Source organism: Otolemur garnettii, unplaced genomic scaffold (assembly GCF_000181295.1).
Source record: "Otolemur garnettii isolate 467f Iridium unplaced genomic scaffold, OtoGar3 scaffold00151, whole genome shotgun sequence".
NCBI lineage: Eukaryota > Metazoa > Chordata > Mammalia > Primates > Galagidae > Otolemur > Otolemur garnettii.
In genome coordinates this window covers 454960-466847 of record NW_003852546.1, presented here as the reverse complement: position 1 = coordinate 466847, position 11888 = coordinate 454960, and the positions used below count along the sequence as shown (strand labels likewise).

Genomic DNA, 11888 nt, shown 5'->3' with positions numbered 1-11888 from the left:
AAAAAAAAAAAAAATTCTCAGGGAAAATATGCAAGACCCCATCCCTACTCCTGACCCCACCCCATTGCAATTTTTCCACCAGGAGTATATTCACCCATGGAGTCCCAATTTTTATCAGGGGCTTGGGGAACGTCTCTTATTAGATAACCTAATATGGACAGCACCTGGTTTTATCCCCTGGCCCATGAAAAACAAAGCTCAAGTTTGCCTCATTTGGCAAATGATTTCCAGGTGAAAGCTGGTTTTCAATGTTCCACCTAATACTCTAAGTAAATTATAAATTTTGTTTTGCTTTTGGTTTCTCTGTATTCCTTATCAGTATTCCAGCTCAACAATGCATGATTTAAACATATTTTATCCAACATTAAAGTTGCTGAGTCACACTACCAGAAGCAGAAATGCATTTGTAAGATCCTTAGAGGAAAGTCATGGATACTTGACTTGGGAGACCTGACTATGTTTTAACTTCTTCCAATCTCTTCAGTTCTTTCCAACAGCCTCTGGCTGTTGTCAACTGCACAATCTCCCTCGGAGAATGGGAGCTACAGCCTAATCATTTTCCAATGCACCTACTACCTGCACAATCAGTGGAAGTTCAAGTTGTTCTCCTTACACTCAGCACTGTTTTCTAACACCCCTTTCTCTTGCTAGGAGAGGCACTGGGGTGGTTTATAAAACCTTCCTCTCTCCTGGGTACTCTCAGTGTCTGAGTGCTTCTCAGGGGTGGGTGTGGAACACAACATTCCCCAACAGGTGAAGGGCTTGCCGTTCTAAGAATTTCTTTCCTTTCCCTCCCCTATCCTACTCTCCTTATATAACCTGATATAGGGGTGGCTTTGAGGTGATGGTTACTAGCAGCAGGGTAAATTCAGCAGCTGGCTTGGCTTTGTAAGATCTGAGGGTGTCTAGCATGGAATTTTTGTTTTGTTTTGTTTTGTTTTGGGGGGGTTGCAGTTTTGGGCCAGGGCTTGGTTTGAACCCACCCACCACCTCCGGCATATGGGGCTGGCTACCTTCTCCTTTGAGCCACAGGCACCGCCCTTAGCACCAAATGTTTTTGAAAGGTTCTGGCATAGAACCGAGGTGAGGGTCTACAAGAAAGGAGAGGAGGCCAGTCCATGGACAAGGACAGACTTTAATAGAGGGGAAAAGGAGAATGAAGACTGACCAGGTGTCAGCTCAGCTCCATATAGTTATAAAAGGCTTTTATTAGCCTTATCAGTATGAAATGGGGCAGTGAGCCCAGAAGTACCACCTGGGGCTCTTCTCTAGTGTGGGTCGGGATACAGGTATATTTTTAGGATTATGGACCAGCATATGGGAAGGATATTTCTGGGAACGCTGGTCTTGAGGCACCCCAGGACTGTGGGGAGGGGATTGCTGCTTTCTGACTTGGTTTTCTAAAATGGCTGCACTCCTGTCAGGGTTATGAGAATTCCTTTCCCACGGTTTGCATCTCTCTTCGGAATGCAGAAGAACTTAATCCTCAACTCTGAGGCTCGCTTATCAGTTCTGGGACAACAGGAAAAGTTCCTCTTATCTCCTAGTAATAACAAATGGCTCTACTGCTGTTGCCATGGCTCCCATCACACTCAAAATAAAATCCATACTCCTCATCACCACCTTCAAAACCTTGCTCTATCAAGCCCCAGCCTGCCTTTCCTACCTCTTCTCTGTTCGCTCTCCCATCCCTCACTCTGTCACATCACTCATCTGCTCCTAAAACACATCAAGTTTGTTCCCACCTGAGAGTTTTTCATGCACAAGCTTAGTTTCTTCAGCCTGTGACTCTTTCCGCCCTTCTGTTCCCACAGTTGCTTTCTTAAGTCCCAGGTACGAAGTCGCTGCCTACCCAGACTGTTACCAGATGAAGAGGGTCCACCTGCCTGTCACTGTCAGCCAATATGCAGAGAAGGGATAAGTCCAAACACGCTTTATTTGTCAGAAGGCTGGCAATTCTGGAGAACAGCCAGGGCAGCCTCTCAATTTTGTTCTGTCTCAGTTATAATTCCAAAAATTTTTATGAGGAAATACAAGGAAACAGACCAAGAAAAATTTAACTTTATCTGAGAGGGAGTAACGTCAAAGTAGTCTTCGTTCTAACAATGTAAAATGTTTAGATAACAGAAAGCTGATTTTCACTTATTAAATACCTAAGAGAATCAGCAGAGAAAACATCACATTAGCAAAGTAGCCTTTAGTCAACCACTATCACAATACCTGGTGTGTGGCTATGTCCTCACGTTTTCCTGAGGCAAACTGAGAGGTCTGGGGATAGAGTCCTGCCAGAGTCCGCAAGAAGGAGGGGAGCCCAGTCCAGGAATGGATAGGCTTTATTTTAAAGAAGCAGAATGGAGTCAGCTCAGCTCACATGGTTTCAAGGAACTTTTTTTCTTTGAGACAGAGTCTCACTATGTCACCCTCGGTAGAGTGCCATGGTGTCACAGCTCACAGCAACCCCCAACTCTTGGGCTTAAGCGGTTCTTTTGCCTCAGCCTCTCAAGTAGCTGGAACTACAGGCACCTGCTACAACGCCCGGCTATTTTTTGTTACAGTTGTCATTGTTGTTTAGCTGGCCCAGGCTGGGTTCAAACCCACCAGCCTCAGTGTATGTGGGTGGTGCCCTAAGCATTGAGCTGAGCCTCAAGGAACTTTTATTAGTGTAGTTGGAGTGGGGGAGAGATGAGGGAAGTAATCTTTTCTCCAGAGTGAAAGATGCTGTGTCTGAGACTGATTTTAGAATTACTGCCTTCCACAAACGGTGTTAATCTTACAGGAAGGCCTTATCTCTAGTGCCAGCCAGGACCAGGGGAGGAGATCCTGGTGCTTCTCAGAACACTGGCCCTAAAGCATTTCAGGAGGGTGGGGAGGGGGTTGCTGTGACTGTGCCATTTGGTCTCTGACCTGCTTTCTATCACTAGCTGTCCTCCCAGGATGGCTATACTCTTGTCAGTGTCATGAGGATTTTTAAGAGTATGGGAAGGGGGTTGCTGTAATCATGCAATTCGGTTGCTGGCCCGCTTTCTTTCTCTACTTGTCTCCCGAATAGCTATACTTTTGTCAGAGTTCTGAGGATTTCTTCCCCACACAAACATCCTTACAATCATAGTGAAACCTTAACTAGATAATCACGGAAGGTGTAGGGGAAGCTGACTAGGTCAGCTGTACTGCTTCTCAGGCTCCATCTTGCAGGCTCCTTTTCTAGCTTCAAGAACACTCTAATTTATAGTTCTGAATTACATTCTCTGTTAATTCCAGAGCGTTATATTCAGGCATCAGTAAAAGAAATCATTGTGGCTTTTTTTTTTTTTTAACATTCATCCTTTGATATAGAAAGGTAACATTAGGAACAGTTAGCTGCAGTCATTTTTTACAATGTCAGTATGTGACACTCTAATGTTAGGACATCAAGTCTAAGTCTAGGAAATCTAGATCGATTATTTGTGATAGATAATACATCATTATATAAACCTAACAGCTCTATCTAAAAGTTCATCCTGTCTTTGTATTGAAATTTTTCATCACTTATGGCTAGTCTTATAACAGAGGAAATGGCAAAAAAAGGGGGGGGTAGAAATATTGACCATTTCTTTAAAACTTCCCTCCCCTTTTGGGGAATTGACACCTGCATCCCAGGCTCAGCCAGTTGTTCTGCAGGGGAGGGTGCTTTATTCTTTGTACCACAGAACAAAGTTCAAGGGAAAGGTCTAGCAGTGGGCAAGGTGAGGTGGGCAGAGATCACAGTACCGTTCAACTGTGGTTAAACAGAAATCCCCTAAAGTAAAAGCTTTCTGTTTCTGGTTATGATTAGGACGTTGGCATTTTAGACCGGGAGTCTCCATCCTTTCCATTTGTGGCAAATTAAACTCCTCTCTTTTCCTTGCCTCAACTACTTGTCCTCCACCTTGTGGTGCGGCCTGGGGACAAATGCCCAGCTTTAGGTAAGTTCCAATCACAAAATCCTAAGCAATGGGATACCAAGTAATGAAATAATTGTGCAGTAGCACATTCACTCTTGCACACTGCTCTCGAAGCCCTGGATTTATCCTACTTTTTTTCTCTCCTGTAGTATTATTAAGTATTTCTTGATAGGTGTAGTCTGGAGAGTCACAGTATGTCAAAACCTTTGGTACTAACCTATGGGTGACGATGGCATAGAAGAGGCGATAGAAATTGTCTCTTGATGAAGATGCAACATTCCTTACCCTTTAACCTCACTCCCTTCCTGTCTCATTCCTATAGCTGAAGACAGGACCTGTTATTATCTTGTTAATAGATTTACATTTTTACTGTTCTGGCTTGTGGATAGGAGTGTATGCTGGCTCCCCGAAAGTGGGATCTCCCTGAAAGCGATGTCTTTCTTGGCCAATGCACCCACGTATCCCGCGCCTAGCAACGGCCCTGTCGCAGAGGAGGCGCTCAGGGACTGCGCGCCGACCACCCGCGCACACGAATACCGAAGGCTCACAGCAGCTCTGCGCTCGCTGCGGACTCCGGGGGCGCCCAGGGTGCGCGGCGCTGCGCCCCCGGAGGCCGCCTCTGCAGGGGCGCGCGCGGGGGGCGCCGGGAAGTGTAGTCCGCGCGCCGCCGCGGCCCCGGGGTTTGGCAGCGAGGCTCGCTGCGCAGGCGCACTTCCGGCTCCGGGCCGCCGCTGCGGCCATTGTCCGGCCCCTGTGCGGCTGAGACCACTTTGGGCAGCCGGTCAGCGGGTCAGAATCCGAGAGAACGAAGCCTGCGGCGGGGGCGGGAGTTATCCGAAAAGGACCTGAGTGGGCCGGAGGTCGCCAACTCCAGAGCCCCCGGAGGCGGAGATTCGAGTGAGCTGATCCGGGCTGGTGTCCGCCCGGCCTCGCCCATCTTCCTGCTGGTGGGACTGGGCGTGGTCGAGGGGGTGCCCGGGAGGAGGCCGAGCCTTTAATTTGCCGGGAGGGAGCGCAGCAGGCTGGGCGGGGTCCGCGGGGCTCCCCACCGGTCTCCGCCGGAGCAGTGGTTGGGGGCGGAGGCGGGGCCGGCGGGGCGGGGCGGCGTCGGGGGCCGCTGCCTGTTAAGTCGGCCCTGTCCCCTCTCCCCAGCCCCAGTCCGCCACCCAGACCCTGGCGAAGCAAGAATGCCTCCGAGGCCTCCGACGGCGGCGCCCCAGGTGAGCAGCGCGTTCCCAACCTCCTGGGCCGCCCCTTCCATCCATCCCCCCACCCCCGTGGGGGTGTTTGGAGCAGTCATTGTTCTACGCTGGGCGATTCCAGTTCTTGGCTCCATCGCCTCGGAGCCACCTAGCCAAGGTGTCCAGAGCCGGGGGAGCGAGGTTCCCAAAAGGGGTGCTGCACTGAGGCGTAGACGGGAACGGGGAGCCGTGCGGTCTTGTGAGAGGAGTTAAGGTTGGATGCGTTGGAAGTGTCACTGTTGAGAGTCCCGAGTTGCCACGCTGATTCTTTGAACTCTTGTCAATAAGGAATGGAAAGGGTGGGGTGACAGGATGGAAACCTGTAGCGGGGTTGGTAACCGACTGTGAGTGAGGAGAGAGGAGTCCCATCTTCTGGCCCAGGCTCGTAGAGGCCGTAAAAGGATGAAGAAGTCTGGTCAGAACATGTCAGGGAAGAGGCTGGAGATGGGTTTTCTGAAACTAGGAGGCTATAAAACAAAACCAGGGCTGACTTGCCCCAAGCTTTTCATGTCCTTTTTAGCTTTAACAAAGGCATGATGGTGCACACCACCCCCAGAAGTCTAGTCTTCACTCTAATTAATATGAAGCTGATTCATGAACCCATTCTTGTGGCAGAAGGTCCATTTTCTAGAAGCATCACAACTGTAAGGTTATCCTCTGATTTACACTGAGTATTTTGGTGAAAATATGTATAACAAGATCCGGAAGGTCTCTGGATCCTCTTTAGAATTAAGAAAAATGACAAAATGTAGTTCCTAGTTGTGTGAGCCAATCAAGACCAATTCATATAAAAACACCAACTAGTAATGTCCTCTAAAAGAAGTTCACAGCAAATTAAGTACACAATGTTATAATGCTTCTTTTTTTTACTTCTTGTTTTTCTGTTTTACAGGAGTGAGCTTTAAAGTAATACAAGTAACAATATTACAGGAGTGAGGTTTAAAGTAATACAAGTAACAACACTAGAACAAGACAGTTACTTGCTTTTTGAGGAGAGCCACAGCAAACATACAAAATGTTTCCTCAATAGCCTGGGAGAATTAGTATGACTTAACACCTCATCAAGGTCTCTGGTACTTTCCAAAGGGGGGGGGGTTGCCTTTTTAATGGTGACCTTAGTTACATGTTCTGAGCAATGAATTTTAGGGACTTCACTTTTACTTTTTCTTTCTTTTTTTTTCTGGGTAGAGTGCTGTGGCATCATAGCTCACACCAACCTCAAACTCTTGGGCTCAAGCAATTCTCTTGCTTCAGCCTACCAAGTAGCTGGGAATACAGGCACCTGCCACAACACCTGGCTATTTTTAGAGACAAGGTCTAGCTCTGACTCAGGCTGGTCTCAAACCGGTCAGCTCAGGCAATCCACTGCCTCAGCCTCCGAAATGCTAGGATTACAGGCATTAAACTTCACTTTTAAAGCTGTGTTCCCCCAGCACTCTGGCTCAGTTATATTCTCATGGAATGGCCAGACAGTCCACTTGGGTCATCTCAGGGTGTGGATGATGGCCAGGGATGAAGGACAGAACAGAGCATTGGCTCTTTTTAGGCAGAAATTTCCCTTTGTTTCAGTGGTTCCCCTTCTTTGAGCATGGCCCTCAGGGGAAAGATGAGTCATGAGTCACATGACTACTTCTCTAGAAAGTTAATTTGGTGGGGGTAGACAGCCTCATATAGAAGTATAGTGTAAGAGAGGTGCTTTCAAGTGTTGTCACAGAGGTCCAGAAGCGTCTACCCTGTTTCTCTGAAAATAAGACACTGTCTTATATTTATTTTTTTCTCAAGAAGACACACTAGGGCTTATTTTCAAGGGATGCCTAATTTTTATTAAGTATAATACAAGAATCTACATTTATTCAAATACAGTTAAGTCATCTTCTTCTGGAACCTGACAGGGGGAGCCGAGCTTGGTGGGGCTGGCGCTAGTGATGCGTGAACTCCTTTCCCCTAGCTGTTGGCATGTGCGCAATAGGATGCCTGCAGCCAGTGGTTACCACACATGCACCCACGCAAGTGCGAACAGCTCGGGGAAAAGAGCTGTGGCAGATAAAAGGTATTCTAGTCTTCCTTACTGCTCCACTCCGAAATGCATGGCCACACCCATCACTAGGTCTTATTATCAGGGTAGGGCTTATATGTAACAAATGCATAGAAATCCTGCTAGGGCTTATTTTTTGGGTAGGTCTTATTTTCGGGGAAACATGGTATGAGTTCAGAGAGGGACCAGAAAGTTTTTTGCCTTGGGAAAGAGTCAGTGGAGATGTCACCTTTGAAGAAGAGTACAGTTTTTTTTGGGGGGGGGCAGATTCTCACTGTGTCACCCTGGGTAGAATGTCGTGGTGTCATCATAGCTCACAGCAACTTCAAACTCTTGGGCTAAGCAGTCCTCTTACCTCAGCTTCCCAACTAGCTGAGACTCCAGGTACACCCTACTATAACCAGCCAGCTTTTAGGGAGTTTTTTTGTTTGTTTTTTGTTTTCTATTTGTGGTAGAGATGGGGTCTCGTTCTTGCCCAGGTTGGTCTTAAAACTCCTGAGCTCAAGCAATCCACCCACCTCAGCTTCCCAGAGTGCTGGAATCTCAGGCATGAGCCACCTCATCTGGCCTAAGGTAAAAAAGAAGGGGAAAGGGATAGAAGTGATGGACTTTGTAAGTCAAGGGAGTTGGGAAGTGAGAAGATGAGGAGGAGCATATTCATTAAAATCAGTGTCCTGTGTGATAGCAGCTGGGGGCTGCAGGCATTGCGTAGATAAGAATAGAGGGAGTTTAGATTTTGTTCTTCTTGACTGTGTAATTCATTCATCAGTTCATTCTGCAGATAGTCAGTCATCGAGCCCTATGATGTGTTAGGCACTTTCCTAGGCAGTTGGGATACTTTTGTGAATAAAATTTGTAGAGGACTCTGCTTTCAAAGACTTTACATTCTGGAAAGGGGAGAAGAATTCAGTAAATAAGTAAATTATATGGTATCCTAGAAGGCAGCAGTACCTCAAGAGAGAAAAAAGGCAGAGAAAGGTAAGGGGGAATTGAATGGGGAAGTAGGGGCTTGTGGTAGGGGTGTAGTTTTAAATGTCATGGTCAGGATCAGCCTTATCCTTACTGAGATGGTGTCATCTGAGCAGACCTGAGAAAGGTGAGGGAGTTAATGATGGAGCTGTGTGGGGGAAACATCTGGATAGAGGGAACAGTCGAATGCAGGATGTGTCTCTGCCATATTGAAGAAGCTGCAAGGAGGCCAGTGTAGCTTGAGCTGGTGATTTCGGGCAGGGAACTAAGTATGACTTCTCAGAATTAAAGATTGCTATGAATGATAAATTGTAGGAGAATGAGTTTGATAGTTGGAGCTCCTTATGGAGAAGTGTTTTGATGAGCGGGGCTTTCCTCCTTTGCATAGTTAAGATATACTCCAGGTGGCTCCACCTGAAGTGGGATGGGACTGGGAACAGAGGTGGAAGAGGCAGGCTGCCTCCCCTCGTAGCACTAAGATAGTAAGATTCTTAGTAGTAGTTTTATTTGTGTAAACACTCTGTGTCCTTGTTCACCTTTTCATGACACATACACTGCATTTTAAGTTGGAGAACAAAAGGTGTTTGCCATTCTTAAAATCGAAACCACCACCTAGGGTGTGGTGGCTCTTGCCTGTAATCCTAGCGCTCTGGGGAAACTGAGGTGAGTGGATTGCCTGAGCTCAGGAGTTCAAAACCAGCCTGAGCAAGAGTGAGACCCCATTTCTACTAAAAACAGAAAAACTAGCTGGGCGTTTTGGTGGGCACCTATAGTCCCAGCTACTCTGGAGGCTGAGGCAAGAGGATTATTTGAGCCCAGTAGTCTGAAGTTGTTATGAGCTAGGCTGACACGTTGGTACTCTACCTAGGGCAATAGAGTGAGACTGTCTCCAAAAAAAAAAAAAACACCTTAAACCACCAGAACAGTAAGAAATTAGGGGAGCTTTCTAAGAAAAAAACCTGCATATGAAGACCGGATTTCTTGGTGTCTTACCATGATGGCAAGGAAATGGGGAGGATTCGGGCCTGGTCTTCATTGATTCTGGATCCTGAGAGTTCTGTGGTCAGATCATCAGGATGAACAGAACCAGCAAAGCCTGGCTTAGGTCACCCAAACTCAGACAGGATGCTCCTGGGCCACCAGGGGAAAGCCAAGCCACTTGCTGAATCAGGTCAGGATGTTTGTGGTCAAGGATTTTGTGTTTCCTCTGTGTTTGCTGAGCTGACTGGAGCTGGTCCTTAAGCTTCAGCTCACACCTGCCTTCCAACCAGATAAAGTTAGATACCTCTCAAGTGTATTCCCATGACACCTGTGCACACTTGTCACAGCACCACTCTTACATAATATGGAGTGGTGTGTTTATCCAGCCATGTCTGTACCAGGCTTATCCTGTAGGGCAAAGCCTCCTTTCAACCCTTCGCCCCAGAGTAAACACAAAGTTAAGCAGGTCTCATATAAATGACCATTCATAACCACTTAAGCTCAAGCAGCAATTTTATACTTTCTTTTTGCTTCTATTATAGCAAAATTTGTGTGTTCCAGGCACAAGGATCCTAATTTTCTGATAAAATAATTACATGAAACAGTGTGACTTGCACTGAACAGCTTTAAGAAATTTATCTCTCTCTCTTTTTTTTCTTTAGAGACAGAGTCTTACTTTGTTTCCCTGGGTAGAGTGCCATGGCGTCACAGATCACAGCAACCTCCAACTCCTGGGCTTAGGCAATTCTGTTGCCTCAGCCTCCTGAGTAGCTGGGACTACAGGCACCCACCACAACACCCGGCTATTTTTTTGTTGCAGTTTGGCCAGCCAGGTTCAAACCCACCACCTTCAGTGCATGTGGCTGGCGCCATAACCTCTGTGCTACAGGCGCCGAGCCTTAGAAATTTATCTTTAGGACAATGTTAGGGTATCAAAACCTGTTCTGTTAGGACCTGTTTCAAAACTATGATTCTTTTCCTGACTTTTTGTCTTATGTTAGTCTTATTTTATTACAATGTATCTTAATAAAGTACGTAAGCATATACATAGTATTACAGACTTTTTAAAACTATGACATAATCTTTTTTCAATTTTTAAAAATTGGAGTAAAGGGTGGTGCCTGTGGCTCAAAAGGGTAGGGCACCAGCCCCATATGCTGGAAGTGGCGGGTTCAAACCCAGCCCCAGCCAAAAAAAAGAAAAAATTAGAGTAAAATAAATATAACATAAAACTTAGACCCTTAACTGCTTTTAAGAGTTGATAGTAATAAATACATTCATAGGTTGTGCAGCTACCAGCAGCATCCATCTTCAGAACTCTTTTCATCTTGTAAAACTGAAACTCTATAATCCATCAAACAGTAACTCTCCCATCTCCCCTCCCCGCTAGTCCCTGGTAACCACCATTCTACTTTCTGTCTCTATGATTTTGACTCATATATCTTATGTAAGTAGAATCACATAGTATTTTTCTTTTTGAGACTAGCTTATTTCACTTATCTTCAAGGTTCATCTAAGTTGCAGCATTTGGCAGAATTTCCTTTCTTTTTAAGGCTAAATAAAATGCCTTGTAATAAAAGGTTTTTTAAGGCTGAGTTCAAGTCCATTGTATGTATATAGCACATTTTGCTTACCCAGTGATCATTGATGAACACCTGGGTCGTTTCTGGGTTTTAGCTGTTGTGAATAATGCTGCTGTGATGCTAACCATGACCATGAGGCACCTCATGAGACCTTGCTTTTATTTCTTTTAGGTGTATACTCAGAAGTGAAATTATTGGATCATATGGTAATTCTATTTTTAATTTTTTTTGAGGAACTACCATACTGTTTCCCATAGATACCATACCTTTTTATAGCTCTACTAACAGTGCACAAAGGGTTCCTATATCTCCACATCCTTACCGAGACTTGTTATCGTCTGGGTTTTGATAGTAGCCATCCTGCTGGGTGTGAGGCGGAATCTCATTACAATTTTAATTTGCATTTCTCTAATGACTGGTAATATTGAGCTTCTTTTCTTGTGCATTTTGGCCATTCGTATGTTTCTGTACTGAAATTTTTTTTTTTTTAGAGACAGAGTCTCACTTTGTTGCCCTCAGTGGAGTGCTGTGGCATCACAGCTCACAGCAACCTCCAACTCCTGGGCTTAGGCGATTCTCTTGCCGCAGCCTTCCATGTAGCTGGGACTACAGGTGCCCGCCACAACACCTAGCTAACTGTACAGAAATTTTTATGCAAGTCTTTTACCCTCTTTTGAATTGGTCTTTTTGTTGTTGCGTTTTAGGAGTTCTTGATGTATTCTGGACATATGATCCCTTTCCCTTAGGATCTCTGTATTCATTTTAATGAATATCCTTTTCTCCCTCCCTATGCATGTTTTTTCCCTTAAACATTTTTAATTGTAGTGTATTTTAAATTTTGTATCATTTTATTAGGATTTTTCTTTTTTAAAGTCAGTTTTAATGACTGCAGTATATTGCTTGCATAAATGTACCAAAATTCACTTAGCCATTTCAACCAATATCCATTGGTTGTTTCTAAAATTTTACTACCATAAATAATAATACAAAATCCTATTTGGTTACAATAGATAATTTTTTCAAAATACAATTGAACAGGGTGGCTCGGCACCTGTGGCTCAAGCGGCTAAGGCGCCAGCCACATACACCTAAGGTTCGAATCCAGCCCGGACCTGCCAAACAACAATAATGGCTGCAACCAAAAAATAGCCAGGCATTG

General features: G+C 45.4%; 1 protein-coding gene across 2 annotated transcripts in view; it reads left to right on the top strand.

Moving 5' to 3' along the window:
- The first annotated feature begins 4557 nt into the window (after positions 1 to 4557).
- ZFP90 (ZFP90 zinc finger protein) overlaps positions 4558 to 11888 on the top strand; it is a 23259-nt gene continuing 15928 nt past the window's right edge. For both annotated transcript variants that reach the window (XM_003799362.3, XM_023518927.1), the window contains exons 1-2: positions 4558 to 4817; positions 5073 to 5140. In XM_003799362.3, coding sequence (XP_003799410.1) covers positions 5108 to 5140 — 33 coding nt within the window. In that variant the 5' untranslated portion in view covers positions 4558 to 4817; positions 5073 to 5107. The remainder of the gene's footprint in view (positions 4818 to 5072; positions 5141 to 11888) is intronic.